The 17,446-nt window shown below is 53.3% G+C and overlaps 1 protein-coding gene across 1 annotated transcript in view; it reads right to left on the bottom strand.

Moving 5' to 3' along the window:
• Positions 1-7,110, bottom strand: part of ADAM33 (ADAM metallopeptidase domain 33) — a 61,771-nt gene extending 54,661 nt beyond the window's left edge. The window contains exons 1-2 of the mRNA XM_006273996.4: positions 7,014-7,110; positions 3,392-3,474 (exon numbers count right to left, since the gene is read on the bottom strand). Of these exons, the coding sequence (XP_006274058.3) occupies positions 3,392-3,474; positions 7,014-7,098 (168 nt within the window). The 5' untranslated portion in view covers positions 7,099-7,110. The remainder of the gene's footprint in view (positions 1-3,391; positions 3,475-7,013) is intronic.
• Positions 7,111-17,446: the final 10,336 nt, after the last annotated feature.

Genomic DNA, 17,446 nt, shown 5'->3' with positions numbered 1-17,446 from the left:
GCAGCACCTGCGGATGCTGAAGCAGCAGGTAGGATCTCTCTGTCCCACCTCTCCGGCGGGGCAGGCAACCCATTTGGGTCTGGAAGTGGGGCTGGAAGGGGCCTCCAGAGGTCACATCCTGTCCAAAACCCTGCCCAAGGCAAGATCAGCCCATGCAAACCAGCCCAGACAAACCCATCCTCTCCACTCTTAGCAAAACAACACATTCAACCCTGACACAACACAAGACATCACACCCACACCTGCCCCAGAGAAACCGCAGCAGCCAACATCTTGCTTCTCTAACAGGCTGTTCATGCAAACTCAAGAGGCCCTGGCTACAAAGGAAACCCCCCCCCTCCAACTCTGTACCAATCTGAACATGGGGTAAATTCCTCCCTGACCCCCATGCAGGGTCGGTCTGACCCTGAGCAGAGGGGCAAGATGCTCTAGATCCAGCTTTAAGTCCCAGCAGGAGCCTTGGCGCAGCCCCAGCCCCATCCCCATCCCCAGTACCTTCGAGGGAGGTTTAACTCACAGAGCAGAAAGGTGGGACTGGACAACCAGAACAGCCCAGAAGCCTGGGAAGTCTCCATAGTCAAACCTAGACCATCCCTGACCAGGGGCTGTCCTACTTCTTCTCGAAACACCTCCCGTGATGGAGAGCGCACACCTTCCCCGGGCATCTATCCCACTGCCTCCCTGCTCTAGCAGTGAAGTTTGTCCGGATATTCAATCTAAACCTACTCAGCTGAGCCCCCGTCCCTCCCTGCACCTAAATCCCCTCTCTCCCTGCTCGCTCCTCCCCGTAGGGCTGCAGCCGGACGGCAGGGGGGGACCGGTCTGTGCCCTGGACATGGGCTCTGGCTGGCTGAGAAGGTCCCAGGCAGAAACACGAGGCCCGGGGTGGACCCCTCTGCTCTCCTGCTGCTATAAACCAGCGCAGTTTGGCTGCAATTAGAGGCTGGGGACATCCGGGCAGAAACACAGCTCAGCCCGGGCCACGCACAGCAGGACTGTGTGCTACACCGAGCTCTGGCAGCGGCTGCGTCTCCCAGGGGGGCTGGGATGGTGCTGGCCAGAAGCTTTACTGGAAAGGGAGGCACGAACCGGCCCCCTGAGAAACACAGAAACCCAGGAAAAGCTGAAAGGTCCCCGGCCCGGCCACCCAGCTGCAAGTCCCGAGGGCTCGGCCATGCTGCGCCAGATCCAGAGACAAGGCGATGGCTGGAAGAGACTCCCCTGATCTCTGCCCTACAGCCATGGACAGGGCATGACACCAGCTCCCCACTCGGGACCTGCGTCCAGCTTCATCGGCAGCTGCAGCAAGGCTGGGGGAAAGAGGCTACGTCGTTTGCAACCACGGGCAAAGCGGGGTTATTTGAGGGTGGGTCCCTAGCTCTAAGGGAAAGGGCAATGGAGCGCATGGGAAGGAGCAAGCACTGGTTAGCAAGAGAGCTGAGCTAGTCTGCTCCCCACACGGCCAGCTTCCCATCTACAGCGGAGATCAGACTTCGGTCATGCCCTGTAGGGCCAAGCTCTTGATTTGCACCAGCAGGGAGAAGGGAGCTTTTTGCACCGGGCTGTGCATGGCCACAGACCCACTGAGCCCGATCCCTGGACCACGCTGGAGGAAGCAGAGACGGCCCCGAGAGGTAGCTAGTGCCGGCGGCACGTGGGGGACGCCCGTCCCAGCCGGGAGTTTCCCACCCCTGCTGAGAGGCAGCTGCTCCTGTTCGTCCCTCCCGGCTCGTCCCACGGGAGGCATCTCCCCGAGCCCAGTCGCTACGGGCCAGGGGGACCTATTGGCTCCACTGCCCATGCGCCGAACGGTGCCAGGCTGGGATGGTGCCAGCACCGAAGGCCAGCTTCAATGACAAGCGGATTTAGAGCACCCCATGCAAGCTGCTTGGCCTGAGGGTGGACGGCATGGGGGAGAGGGGGCTCGCGGGTTACGTAGCCCCCGGCTGCACGGTGCTAGGTACCGCTGACACCCCCGCACCATCCTCCCACCCCCAGAACACGACCCTCCTTGTCTTGCAGCGTCTGGAGCCCGTTGAGGCAGAACAGATGCCAGGAAATGAGCAGAGGGCTTTCCCCTCCCTCCCGACTACCCCGGCAGCGACGGGGGCTTGCAGAGGGCCTTGGTCTGCCCCCAGCATCGCGCCTTCCCCTCCCCCCGATGAGACTCCAGGCGCAGGGATAGAGGCAGCCATATAAATAAACCTCCCCGCTGTCCCACATTCCCCGGCTCCACTATATATAGAGCTGGCTGCTCTCCCCCGGGCCCGTCATTCACTAGGAATGGAGCAAACCCTTGCTACGGGCCGACCATGGGAGCCACAGCGGGCTGGAAGGCATCGGTCCGGCCCCAGCCCCGCGTGGATGTAGGTTTTGCTCGTGACTGCTTTGTAACAGCAGAGGAGCACGAGACACGGGGAGGGAAAGTGAGAGGACTCAGCTCTGGGAATACACGCTGATGAAACCCGTGTTCGAAAAGGACTGATCCCACCAAAGGGCTGGTGCTTGGGATGGATGGGTAAGCTGGGAGCTGGCTGACCCCACCGCAGGGGCCGGCAAGGATCACAGCACGCCGACATGCCAGGGGAGGTGGATGGTGGAAGATGGTCAAGGATGAAAGCTGTGAGCAGAGGCTGCGATTTCCATACCACCTCGCACATCCCAGGCACGCGGTGCCCTTGGCACCTCTTCCAGTTTGTCTGGGCTGAATCACCCCTCGGAGCTGGGGTGCTTGCCCTCGACAAAAGGAAGCTCCTCACCTACCTGCTCTGCTTTGGGCTTCCCTACTGTGCAATGAGCAGCCCCCGTGCCCCGTGCTTTTCACTACCTCTGCTTTGGGAGCCTTTAAGATGACGGGCACCAGGCAGAGGACGCCATGCACACAGCTGGCACCACATCTGCCCACACCCCTGCTCCTTTCCCAGGTGGGACTTAGCTGAGGTAACATCAAACATCCCAGCAAGACGGAAAGACAGCAGCTGCTGCTTTCTGGGTGCCCCCCCTCCCAGGGAAACAGAAACAGGAGAGACAAAGAAATCCTCTTTCAATCACTCCCCAGCCTCCAGGCAGCCGCAGCTGCTGTGCTGTGGACCCTGCCTATCTTTCTGGGTGAAGGGGGTGGAGATGCGAGACTCCTCTCTGTGCCCAATACTGCATCTGAGGTCCTCCACCCACCGCGACAGCACCTGCACCTTGAAAACGTCCACTGGGCTTGATCACAAAATGCTGCAGAGACAAGGTGATCCCGGCCGGGCGAGGAATGAAGGTGGCACTCAAAGCTGCAGGCGGGGAGGACGTATCCCCGCAAGGCTTCCCCACCTGCGCCCCCAGACCGTGGGCATGTGGAAGGAAGGGAAACCAACCCACGTGTCCTCTGCGCCGCTGCACCCACCTTCTCCACCACGCTGACCGCTCGCCGGTGGCGTCCTCCCAGGACCCAGTGAGGGGTGACCACGTCCCCACGCGGCGACAGCCCTAGGAAAGAGAGCAAAGATCAGAGGGGCAGCAGTGGGGACTCTCCTCCCCCACTAAACCCTGGGATGAGGGTTGGGGTAGGTGAAGCCCCTTCCTCGTCTAGATAGTGACAGAAGCCAGAAATATTCAAGCTCATTCTCCCCGCAAACTGCAGAGATAAAGGGATTACAGAGCAGCTGCAGGGCTGGCTTAGTCACACGAAGTCTGCAATGGAGTGAAGATTTGAACCCCGGTCCCTGAAGGCTCAAGATGCTGCCCTAGCTGCTGAGCCATCCTTCCTCCGCAGAGGAGACGAGCTCCACGGATGTAACAAGCAGCGCTGGGTGAGTTTTTGGGCACCGCCTGAAGCTATCATGGGCTCAGGTCAGACTGCCCATGCAGAGACCAGCTTTGGTATCAAATGCAGGCTCGCAGCCCGCTGCATCCACTGGCTCTAGCTCTGGCCAGGTCAGAGGACCAGCCACCACCCTCCAATAAAACCCTCGGAGCTGAGCACGTGGGACGCCACGGGGTCGTGCTGCGGTGGCTCCCCCAAAATTCACTTTGCAAAGACCCTGATTGCTCAGTGATTTCTTGGAGCCCGGGTTACCAGAGCCCTGTGATTAGGACTGAAGGAGGAAAATCAAAGATTCAGCCTGATCATCACAAAGACATTCTTGCCAATTCATAACCAAGGAGAAAATGAAAAACCCTCTGTTATTTTAAAACTCAAACGATCAAAGCTGTGGGAGGCTTGCAATGCAGGACTCCACCGGTGGCCTCTGCAACAAATCTCGTTTCAAGGGGCCGATCAGCAGCAGCAAGCAACCCTCACTCCTTTATTGCAGCTTGCAGCCTGGCTGTGCAAGGAGCTGCGGCCCATCGCAGCTTCCTCTGGGCCATCCCACGTCCCTAAGGCAGGAGCAATGCAAGCAGCTTCTCCAGCCTGGGGAGAGACACGCTCAAGGCTTCACAGCCATAAGAGATGGAGTGATTGCTAAACGGCCAAGCAGCGACCGATGACTCAGTATCGAAGATAATGAATCTGCCGCTGCTGGAGGAAAATACATGAAACGTCCAAAACATCACAGGCTCTTGCAAAATATGGGCTGGGGTGGGGGGGTCTTGCAAAAGAAGTGCCTGTTTTCTTTTAGTGAAAGTTTGGGCCTAGCTACAGTTCCTACAGAAAGGGTTATTGAGGGAGGGGAACCGCAGGGCACTTTGCTTCCAGGCTTGTTTCGGGTCCTCCAGGCAACCCTTAAACAGGGGTGGAGGGGAGAGCTGAAAAGCAGAGTATCTGAAAACAAGAGCTTGGGCTGGAAAAGGTATGAAGGACATTAAAATAACCAGACCCTCCAAAAAATCATGTCCCATGGGGTGCTCAATGTGCTGCTCTAAGCAAGGCAGGACGGGGAGGGGTCGTGCAGGCCACCGACTCTTTTGGGGGGTCCCTCTGATCACAGGCTGCTAAGGAAGAGACCGGTGTTTCTCAGCTTTTTGAGGCCCCCACCCCTTGGGAACTCGGCTTTTTTTTTTACTACAGAAAAGTATTAAGAGGCGCTTTTCTGTAGCAAAAAACCTCAAGGCTGCAACAGGGGATGGTTTTGACACTGTGGATTGCTAGTCGAAACCTTGCGTCTGCACACTTCACAGTGCTCGTATGGGTAACTGCCTTAATAGGATCTGCCAGGACCTTGGCTGAGGGTTGCTAGACTAGGTGCTACGTCCAAAGGACTCCACAAAAACACCCCGCTCCGGCCTTTCCTGCAACCAAGTGCCCCATAACAGAGTTCAGCTGCACAGGACCGCGATTCAGCACCTCCACAGCTCGCGCTAAAAAATCCTCACAACTGAGTACCACCGAACAAGCCCAACTTGACCCCAACTATGCAGCTGGTCCTACAAAAGAAATCACCCTCAGAAATCCTTGCGTCTTGCAACCGTTCTGCACCATCGTGGCTACAACCTCGCTCTTGCACTACCTAGAAACCAGATTTCTTTGCACTTTCCATAGGCTTGAAGTGCTGGTGCCTGGCTGGTAAATAGTTAGCGCTGTTTTTCAGAAGCAAAGTAGAAGAAACTGAAGCACTAAGGGGATGTGAGGCGAAAGGTGGGAGTGACTTATGCCCAGGGCAAGCAGGGAGCTGGTGCTCGAGCTGAGTCAAACACTGGGGACCAGTTCTCTGTTAGTTCCCAGTTTTACTGCAATGATGACAAAGTTTTACTGACAGGAAAGGAGAACCAGCACTTCTCTCTTCCTCCCGCCTGGACCCGGGGCTGGGGACCGGGGGGGGGGGGGGGGTGAAGCAGACAGCTGCAGAGGAGACCCAGGGCTTTGGGTTTTGGATGGAGACAGACGTTACCAAAAGGCCAAACTTCTGCTTTGGGAAAACAGGCAAGTTCAAGGTCTTCAGCTGCCTGGGAAATCTTCCCTCCACTGACCCTCCATCCAGCTGTGCGGAGGGCTGCCCCGGCCAGCTGTGCTCCGGGGCAGGGTGGGGAAGGGGATGGGAAGAGCCAGGGGCAGTGCTGAAGGACTTGCGGGCCTATGACCAGAGCCACCGAGATGCTACCAACACAATCAAGTGCCAGGACAATCCAAGCTACATAAATCCCATCCTACGGCCATGGGGGTCCACGGGCATCCCTCCATGGCTGGCGGGGGCTCTCAGGCTTCCCCCCCCGCAAGGAAGGAGGTGGCGAAGCATCACGGAGGCCCCATGGTGCCGTGCACATGCGTGTGCCCTTGGCAGGGCACAGCCCAAGCTGAAGAAACTCGGCTCCCCTCCGCCTGGCCCAGCAGTCTCCTGCCTTTTCTTGTCCCCCTCCCACCCGCTGGACTCAGACTAACCCCCGTCCCTGGCCTGGTCCGCCCCACATGCATGCACACATTGCAGAGACACACATGCACCGACACAAACAGGAAGATGGATTTGCATGTGGACACGGCACACACATGGGCACAGACAGAGAGATGCATGCACCCACCCACACTCACTCACACACACCCATGCACTTTCACTTTCATAGATTCAGATTCATAGATGTTAGGGCCGGAAGGGACCTCAATAGATCAACGAGTCCGACCCCCTGCATGGGCAGGAAAGAGTGCTGGGTCTAGATGACCCCAGCTAGATACTCGTCTAACCTCCTCTTGAAGACCCCCAGGGTAGGGGAGAGCACCACCTCCCTTGGGAGCCCGTTCCAGACCTTGGCCACTCGAACTGTGAAGAAGTTCTTCCTAATGTCCAGTCTAAATCTGCTCTCTGCTAGCTTGTGGCCAGTATTTCTTGTTTCGAACAAACAAACACTCTAACTGACCAAGGGTTTTTGAACCCGAAAGCTTGCTGAATAACTGTTCTCCAACCATTTGGGTTGGTCTAATAAAAGAGATCAAATTCACCCAAACACTCTTACATGCACTCTCACACACACACTTTTACATGCACGCTTTCACATACACTCTTACACATTTGCATGCACTGTCTCTCGCACGTACTTTCATGCACACGCACACACACACACACACACACATATACCCCCCCGTGCCCGGTCCTCACCCGGCGGCTCGGCGGCTCCGGCCCGGCGAGGCAGCCCCAGCCCCAGCCCCAGCAGCAGGAGCAGGAGCAGCCCCGCGCTCTCCATCCCCGGCTCTGCCCGCGCCGCTGCTGCCTCCACCCGCCTCTATATATCGCCTCCCAGCCCGGCCCGGCCCGCGCCTCCCCTCTCCGCCCCGCGCCGGGCGGCTCCTTCCCTGCCTTCCGCACCGCATCGTACTGCACCGCGCACCCCGCTTTGTGCTGCGGGACCCCGGGGCGGGGGATGCCACTAGCCCCGCTCCTGCCCTTCACTGCAACTGTGCAGCGACCGGGACCCCAATGCCAGGGTGACCGGGAGCCCCAATGCCACGGTGACCGGGACCCCAATGTCACAGTGACCAGGACCCCCATGCCACGGTGACCGGGACCCCCATGCCACGGTGACCGGGACCCCAATGTCACAGTGACCGGGACCCCCATGCCACGGTGACCGGGACCCCAATGTCACAGTGACCGGGACCCCCATGCCACGGTGACCGGGACCCCAATGTCACAGTGACCGGGACCCCCATGCCGCGGTGACCGGGACCCCAATGTCACAGTGACCGGGACCCCCATGCCGCGGTGACCGGGACCCCAATGTCACAGTGACCGGGACCCCCATGCCACGGTGACCAAGACCCCAATGTCACAGTGACCAGGACCCCCATGCCGCGGTGACCGGGACCCCCATGCCAGGGTGACCGGGAGCCCCAACCAGGTTAAGTTACCATAAGAAGTAAACCAGTATGAAACAAGCAGCAGGCTCATCTCACAGCAGGAAACCTTAGAAGCCGGTTCAGGCGATTCGGGGAACCCGTTTTGCACAAAAGGGATCGGTTTCAGCCTTGGGGGGATCTGTCTGCACGTGGAAGCGACACACATTGCTCATTGTGTGTGAAATGCCCAGTTTTCCTGCCTTCCGCAAGCCGGCTGTTCCGCTCCTGGGTGGAGCGAAAGCATGAATGGCCCACAGAAAGCCTGCAGACTGCCGGCCTCTGGCTTTGCTTCCCAAGCTCACATGCCAGAAACACACACGTGTCTTGTTCGCTGCCACAAACAATCTGACCTCTCTTCTCAGTCACCCATGTCCCCCAGGATTCAACTGGTGCCTGACAATACTCAGAGTAAAGGGGATGGATTTTTTTCCTCTTCCTTTCAGCTTTCCCCTTATGCTTTCCTCTTGCTTCATTTGGGGCAGGAAGCCATGCACCAAGCCTTGCACCACCCTGCAGAAGTCAGGGTCACGTTTCAATGTATAGTAAAGTAAAAGGCGGGGTAGAGAAGAGACCCATGCAATGTGCTGATGTGCCCTGCGGCCTCTCTGATGGGTATAAAACCAGAGCCTGAAGGCGACTGGTCCTTACAGACCACGCGGCCCGTGTCAGAAGTCAAAATAGTGCTCGTCATTGGGAACAGAGTGCCCATATCAGAGGGCGGCAGTCAGTCCCCAGACTGTGCCCAAAAGCAGGAGTAAAACAGGATGGGAAGAAGGCAAACTAAGGGAAAGGCAGGTCTGAGTGCCCTGCTACACACTGAAAGGCAAGCTGGATACTACCCAGCTGTAGAGGTGTTACACATTTTCAAGAACTCACTTTATAGCTGGATAGCCATTTTTGTCGCATGATAATTACTTTGCCCGCATGGCTGGCGATGCTGTGATTGACCAAGTCATCACGTGATCATTTCTTGCGTGACTGACCAGTCCATTGTGTGACCATTACTTTGCATGTGTGGCCAGTCTTACTTTGTACGTGCGGCCGGTCTAAATGTATTGCACGATGAACCAATTCATTGCATAATATCCGTAACATGTAGCAGGGGGCTGAGAAGGACATCTTGGTCCCCACAACGCCCTGCTGCCTGGGGACGCTGTAGTGCCTTGATGCAACCTGGATCTACCCCTGCAGGATTTCCTTCTACTTATTATTAAAGCTTTGTGCTCAAAGGCTCGTCTAACATCCCTCCCGATGGCACAGCTGGTCTGGCAAGAGGGATGGCCAGGAATATCTTTGCTTCTCATCTCAAGTGCAAAGTGTATAGAGTGCTTCCCTAATTCTGCAAGGGAGACCTAATTAGCAGCCTGCAAAGTGGTCTGAGACACTCGTTTCACATGTCACTTAGCAACACACAGTTGTTGCAACAAATGGCTAGGTACAGCAGGGACAGAAATGACACACCGGATACGAGACCCACTCACAGCAGTCAAAGGGAAACCTTCATGAGGTGTTAACAGTGAACAGATTAGAATACAAGCCAATTTAGCTCTTGTTCCTTCCAGTGGGTAGCGAGGGGGTAAACAGAAGTGCACACACGCGTGCAAACACAGCACACACACAGCAGCTTACTGGCATCAAAGCAGCAAATCAGTGTAACGAGAGCGTGCCACGAACAACAAGGGAAGTAGCTTCCCATGTCAGTTATTCTCATGGCCAGGCAGCTTCTTGGAAAATCCAATAACCCGGTGCTATCAATCAGCAGTAGGTCATGCAACTCGTACAGATTCAAATAGATGAGAAGCGAGTTTCTCGTTTCGGCCCCTGGAGAAGCACAGTGCAACGGGGCGGGAGCGGAGGAGGATGGTTAGCATTTCCAAGAAAGGGCAGAGTGTGTGGTCAGGACGGAGCAGATGAGACACTGTACAAGATCCCGGCAGGGCCAGGGGGCTGGACAGTCAGTGTTGCAAGGCTTGGATAAAGGGTGACAAAAGGCCTGAGCAGGTGACATAGCAGAGGTGCCCATCTCTGATGTCCCCAAATTGACCATCACAGTGCCTCTGCCATGGCCAGTTCCCACAAGTTAGCTGCTTGGGAAGCAGCCAGTCTATTAAGTGTTAACTATTCAGGCATCTCCTGTACCAAGTCCCTGCAATACACACTCCGCTCTGATTTTCCACTCCCTGCTCTGCGTCCTCCTCAAGTGATCCCCCCCCTGCAGCCTCACGGGCCCAATTTTGATGCTCCACTTCAATGCTTGGGGTGGATGGCAAGGGCCCAAGAGGGCTCCGATTCATGAACTGGGCCCTGGTTCAAGTGAAACCAGCTGCAGGGCTCTGACTTGTGCTCTGCTTTCCAGTACCCCGGGTGGCCTGCGAGCAGCTGCAATGCCGCTGTGCACGCTGGCTACGTCTGGAGGTTAGGGCTGCTATAGGCCTCCTGGGCAGCTTTCTAAGCTGGGGTGTTCTCCAAGGACTGTTCCCACCTGCTGCATCTCCATCGTAGGCTGACGGAGAAGCTTGCAAAGGCAGCTGATGAAGGCCTCCTCAGTGTCCCACGAATGTCACGTCTTCTACCGCTTCCCGACATCCACGCAAACACAAAAGCTACCGACTCAAAGTGCGCTCTGCTGCCAGGCAGCTGTGGCACCGCTGGGATCAGCTCCAGCCACGTAAGCCAGCACCAGCACACATGGAGCGGAAGAAGGGATTCCTCACAACTGCTGCCCTGAAAGAGGTAAGCAATCCCCTGGCACCGCTACGCCTCCACAACAGATGCAGGGATTGTCCCCACTGTGCCCCCCCCGTGTCACTCATTTGCCCACTCTCTGCTGCAGGCTTGAGTCTGAATTGCACGGGCTAAGTCATCACAAAAGTGCTGGGCTAGGTGCTAGACGTACATCCTCTGCTCCTCAGAACAGCAGTAGTGGTGCTTGGCCTATGACCAACTTACACTGCCAAGGACATATGGCATGTACAGACATTCACTTTCCCAGGAGAAACTCTCCCAGGAGTAATTTAAACCTGCTTGTTCCTAGGTTGCTTTTCTTCTGGAGCGGCCATTTTTACTCTGGGAGAAAAAGCCTGAACACCTGTACATTTGTGATTTCTCCTGGGAGAGACAGCGGCAACTGTCTCAGGAGAAACTGAATGTTCGCACGAGGCCCATGTAGAGACAACTCCAATGTGACGCTAGGTCGGGGCGGGCAAAGTCTGGCCCGTGGGCTGGACTGGACCCATGGCAGACTCCGTTCCTCAGCACACCATGCCCGTGTTGCTGTGGCTGGTTTCTGTGGAGACCCCGGTAGCCGGAGCAGCAGATTGCAGCTCTGCCTCAGCTCCAGACCATGCTGTCACCACTGCAAGATCCCAGCCCCAGCCCTGGAGCAACTCCTTGCCCAGCCGTACACCCTGCCAGTGCTGCTGGGGCCGGTCTCCATGGAAACCCTGGCCTTGCACTATCACAGCACTGCTGCTACTGGGGTCCCTATGGAAACTGGCTGCAGCAATGCAAGCAGGGGCTGCTGGGAAATGGAGTCCAGCTGCTGGTCGGATCTGCCACTTACACTAGATAAATGGTTCTCTGTAGCTGAACTCTCTATAGAGAAGCCAAGGTTTCTGTAGGGAGAAACAAGGGAAATCTTTGTGGGGAAAAGCGTAGAAACTCAGAGGATTTAGAGTTTGTCCACAAAAAGTCCCCATAAACTTTCAGAATCGTGATTTATCAGAAATTCCTTCCCCGAAGACATTCAAACAACCTACACATGGCTCCTTGGAAATGCAACCACAGCCGAAGCCAGCAGCCAGCTGCAGAACTAGGTTGAGATAGAGACAACACCGGCCAGGGACACCACGATGCCCTCTTCCACCCACAGCCCCAAGAGACCATCTGGGAAGTGACTATATCGACATGGCACTTTTGGAGTAGCTTCGATCCCTGGCTACATTCGGAGTCAAACTTGGCTGATGTTAGCGGTGCCAATAAAACTGCACGGCTTTGCACTCCTCGTAGCCACCCACCGCCCCCATGGGAGAAGAAGCCGAATTCTGTTCTTTTACATCGATTTAAAAAAAAAAAAAATAGTCTATCGAGTCCCACAAGCGCAGACAGCTCACGCTATTCATGGAAGGCAACAGGATTGCTGGAGCATTGTTAAGCACATCTGAATACAATTGAATTGCACAAGAGGACTATTCTCAAGTTCTTATACTGCCCTCATCGCTATGGTATTTGAGTGCCTTCCAGACACGCCTTAATCAACATGACTTTCTGCTGTCCCGTGAAGTTTGTTCTTTGTTTTCGGAGGGTCTGATTTAGCCTCCAGAAGCATTTTGTTTAACGGGGGAAAAGGAAATGCCAGCCCCCCTCCCCCCGTGCTGAAGAACAGCACCTTTTCAATTCACAGTGCTTCAGCTGCAGCTATTCAGCATTGCTTACAACTTTAAGAGTCTCTTTCCTACAATTTGGGATTTAAGGAAATATAAACCGACAACCAGAGCGTGGCAGTTGTGTGCAACAGAGGGAGTACGTTTTTTAAGACCTAAAATACCTGCTGTCTCATAACACTACATGGTAAGAATGGGGCATATAAGCAGTCTCCTGTTGCGGCTTTAAGATCTCTGTACTGCACCTTGCAAAGCTGAAAACACCTCCACATCAAATGATAAAAGCTGCAGCGGTTCAGAACATGAAAGTAAACCGATGCAGGAAGGAGGGCAGCAGAGACATCAAAGGGATAGCAAGAGCATTGTGGGGCTGTGCTGAGAGACCACTGGCAGTCCTGAACCTGAGCAGTTGGCCCACACTGTGCAGAGGAGCACAGGATACGGCAGTGGTAAGTGCTGTTCCAAGCAAGAGGCTCATGCATCATCACAAATACTTTTGTGGCACATGCCTGCCAGGACAACATGCCCTGGGGTTCGGCATAGCAGGCTGACAGGTAGAAAACCTCTCATTTTTCATACAAAGAGGGTGTTGGCTTTGCACCACGGATCAATGAGCTTGGGATTACCAGGCCATGAGGATGGAATCTCTTTTCAGGAGACAACTGAAAAAAAAACAGCAACAAAAGATAAAATTCAGGCTAAGCAAAAGCATCATCTTACCTGGTTTGGCTTCTAGCGCATCTGCTGCTCCGGTGTCCCCTTCTCAGGGTCCCTGCTACCAGCATACGGCCCCACGTCACTCCAGTACATTGCCTTCTTGGGACTCGGGCTTTTTAAAATGAGTGTCAAGTCAAAACATCTCTTCCTAAGCTGACTACACACATCACGCAGGTCCCTTGCTAAGCCCAGATATGTCTTCCCCCAAACCTTGGGCTGATCACAAGTATTTCCTAAAGCTTCCACTTCTTGCATTTCTTGTTCCCTTGTTCCCATCCTCATCCCTTGACCCCTTGCCCTTGTTCTCATCCTCATCTTTACTTCCCAACATGCAAGTGGCTTCACTTGGGCTCGTTTATGTGGCTGGAGTGAAGAACCTGCTTTCCGGGGTGTCTCTGACCCTAGACCTCCAGCTTGAGCTTTCCAGTGACTGTCACCTGCTCCCTCAGCCTTAAACCCCATCACTCGGGAACCCACTGCTGGGACTACGCTCAAACCTCTTTAAAAGGGCCAGCACACCCGGTGACAGGTCACATCTGCGAGAGCCACATGCTGCAAACTGGCAACAATTCAAATGATCTGTGCTGGAAGATAGGCAAAGTCAACACTGCTGGGACCAGAGCCCGTGGCTGCAGATCAACCGAGCGTTACAAACCCCATGTTCCAGCTGCACACGCAGGCCAGAAGCATATTAGCAAGCTACGGCTGTGGCACGGCATGTGCAAACATAGTTATTTGCTACAGGGCTAACTGGGGTATCAATCAGAACTGCCAGTTGTTTCATGCTGGGTCAGATCCTGGTGCCATTGAAGTCAATGGGACTTCTACTACTGGCTTGAACAGAGACAAGAGAGAAATCCTGCGATTTTATGCTCTGTGCCCACCTGGCTCTCTTCCAAAGAGCATGCATGCAACAGGAGATCTGGAGGGACTTGTTAGGTGGGTCCCACCCTCTAGGAAAGCAGGATGTGGAACAATTAGGGTGCTGTCGTGGGTTCAACCTAACACTTTGTGTTAAAAGGTTGATGTTAAAAATTATGGCTTCGTAGAGTTGGGAGACAACACAGGGCCTTGCACAAGGTAGCTACATGAATAAAGAGTTGGTGTATGTCAGTGGTCACCAACCAGTCGATCGCGATCAACTGGTCAATCCTGGAGACTCGGAGACTAGATCTGAGGCTGGGGGGGGCCGAGCCCTGGCTTAATCTTCACCATAAAGAGGTCGGAGACCACTGATGTAGAGCTTCTGTCAGGCACGGCTCCGCTCTTTCTGAGACTGGTTTCAGCAAAGCATTTAGTAAAACAAGGTTCCCCCCATGCCCCACGTGGACAGTTTGCCCAGCAACATTATAGAGGCCCCCACAGAATACAAGTCGTGTCACTGCGAGGCACTGATGGCCGAGGCATCCACGTGCTCAACACTGCAGAGGAGATAGGACCAGTATATATAGTCTCAACGGGATGCATGCACGCCTTCCCTCTATGGATGCTGGAGATACAGGTTATCACTGCCATCGGCTTCGGCCCATCTTGAATGAACCAAGAGATCACGGAAATTGTGTGCAATGTGTAGGTCTCCACGCAAATTTCTCTTTTCTCCGTACGTGTCTGGAGACCAGCGAGATTTCCCCTCATATCTCAGCATTGCAGAGGTTAAAGACAGCAGCTCATGATGGAATCAGCAGGGAACATGCAACGCTTTCCTAAACAGATGATCCAAAGTGAAGTCTGTATGCTAGGCCATACACTCTTTCCTGGCCTATTTTTCCCCAAACTGGAAACGAGATGGCCCAGTATTATTTACTGATCGTTGGGAGTGTCTACACCTGCACATTTAACATTCGCTAGCCAAATTTAAGACACTTTATGGGCACATATCTACATGTGCACACCCTTAATGCACCTTAAAAATGGTGATTTACAGCTATTCAAGCCTAAAAGCAGGTATCAAATTTATGCCCAAAAAGCTAAACTGCATGAGTGAACATGAAGACACACTAATGCACATTAACATGGTGCATCTCTATCAACGTAGGATTAACTTTAGCCCCAAGTTGGTCTGCATACCCACGTTAATGCACATTAGCATGTGTACGTCTAGACATGCACCTAAATCACCTTAATGCGCGTTAAGCTAATGCGCATTAAGTTTAGGCATGTGTTTCAGCACGTGTAGACATGCGCATTCACAGTGTGTTCTGTCCCAACAAAGCTGTCCTGTATGAAGCACAAGACACTCCAACCCCCTGCTCCAAGCAGGACCAGCCCCAACTGCATCATCCCAGCCAAGGCTTTGTCTAGCCGGGTCTTAACCACCTCCAAGGATAGAGAGTCCACCACCTCCCTGGGAAGTCTGTTCCAGTGTTTTACTACCCATCTAGTGCAAAAGATTTTTCTATCATCCAACCTCAACTTCCCTTGCTGTAGCTTGAACCCATTGCTCCTTCTGTCACCTGCCCCCACTGAGAACAGCCCAGCTCCATCCTCTTTGCAGCCCCCCTGCAGGGAGCTGAAGGCTGCTATTCAATCCCCCTTGATCTTCTCTTCTGCAGACTAAATCAGCCCAGTTCCCTCAGCCTCTCCTCACCAGTCCTGTCCCCCAGTCCTGCAACCACTTTCATTGCCCTTCGCTGGACTCTCTCCAATTTGTCTACTTCTTTTCTGTAGGGGGATTCTCAAAGCTTATTTGATGCCATCAGCAAGGCCATTAACCTGTTATTGTGAACATGTGCTTGTCATCAGCTGAAAACTTAATACACCCCAACAGTGAAGCTACCCCATTTTTTTAAAGCAGCATCTCTGGTGAGGCAGCACAAACCCATGCAGGTGTCATTTAGCCGAATTCCTGGCACAGCAAACAGTCTTGCCCACTTGGATACCATAAGGAATAGACGCGACACAGAAGACAACAAAGCTTTACCAGGAACGGACAGACTCTTTCACTTCTGCAGCATTTAGAAGTGATTTTCATGAACCATTGGAAAGCCATTAACAGAAAATTTCATCCCAAAGGATTTGAAGGAAGAATAGTTTAGCTACAAGAGCAATTAGGGATTGCAATTAATGGACTGGGATTTTAAAAGTGGAAGCGATCCATTGTGCCTGCATGCTATTTTATTTTCTCCCAAATTCATCTATATCTTTTTAGTCTCTAAGCCAGTGGTCCTCAACCTTATTAGACAAAGTCCCCCTCGCTAGATTCAAGACACCCCTCGGAAAATGCCAGCTCTTTGCTTTCACTCCTTTCTTGAATATGGAAAAATACTAGAGCAATGCTTCCATTGCAGAAAACGCAGAACGACCATGAACATCCAACAGCAATAATACTGAGCACAGCACAGCACAGCACCCTTGATCACCCCGATCGAGAATCACCACTTCGAGCTTTTTGAAGAAGACACGGCCCCCTCCCCCTGGGCTGCTTCAGTGCAGACAACACTGTGCATACTATAAGCATAATAAAAACACTTTAAAAAAGTGTCTTCACACCCGTCTCCTCATTTTCTGGCTCTGGGCTAGAACGCGACAGCTGTTTCACAGCACATAATACTCTTTAGGATGGAAAAGGAAGTTAAAATTAGAGAAACAAATCTTCATCTGCTGTCACGGTTAACTTCATTAACTTCACTGGAGCTCCACCAAGTTATAGCAGGTGACGATCTAGGCCATAATAGCACAATGGAAACTACAGGGAGAATTGAAGGAAACAGGCCGTGAGTGCCAAAATTGGAAGGCAGCGGAGAACATAAACTACGGACCATTATGAAAAGCATGGGAAATTCCTAATGCTCGTAAGCGAAGATCTCTGCTATGCCTCAACCTTCTGGACAAAGCGGTACGGAAATGCACAGCGAGCCATTTGCACCCAAAAGCCTTCTTTAAAATGAAGCAGTGTTTCAACCTTAGCTCTAGCTTAGTGCTTAAGATGATGGTGGTGGTAAGAAAGCACGGTTTGCATGTACCTACTCTAGTTGGATTCCTTTCTTGTTTGTAAGTGAATGTCATCGGTGCAGCAAGCAATGGAAAGCTACTTCTGCGTATCGGCTTCCAGCAAGAACCAAAGCCTTTTTATCTCAACTGAGAGGCCGTTACGAAGAAAGGCGCAGAACAAAACACCTTGCAGCCGCCATCTGATTATATTGCTGACGCACTTCTGAGCAATGCTTAGAAGCTTTTTTGGCTTAATTTCTAATGCTTTATGAGAACTCATTTTTGGTGAAGGGGTGGAGACTGGAGGATCTTTTTCATGCTGGTGCCAGGTGATTTGGATGTGGGGTTTCACTTACATTTGGTCACTGAGCTTCAGCACTTAAAAAAATTTAAAAAATGAGAACTGTTATTCTCTCTGGATCAGCTCTGGGAATGGGAAACCCAGAAAAAAACAATACACACTGGCTTTTAATGATGGCTATGACAAACCAGCACACTAAAGATGTCCCTCCCACTTTAAAAGCTGACATTAGCTCACTCTGAAAGCTTGCCATGCCCAACAGAAAACATGATTATGCGGCCATTAAGCCAGCTTTCCAGGAACACCGTGCGAGTAGCAACAGTGGAGACAGACGGCTACTGTAAAACTGTGGTTACTACAAGTCAA

This window comes from Alligator mississippiensis, chromosome 2 (assembly GCF_030867095.1).
Source record: "Alligator mississippiensis isolate rAllMis1 chromosome 2, rAllMis1, whole genome shotgun sequence".
In the NCBI taxonomy this organism is placed as follows: domain Eukaryota; kingdom Metazoa; phylum Chordata; order Crocodylia; family Alligatoridae; genus Alligator; species Alligator mississippiensis.
This window is presented reverse-complemented; position numbering and strand designations above follow the sequence as displayed.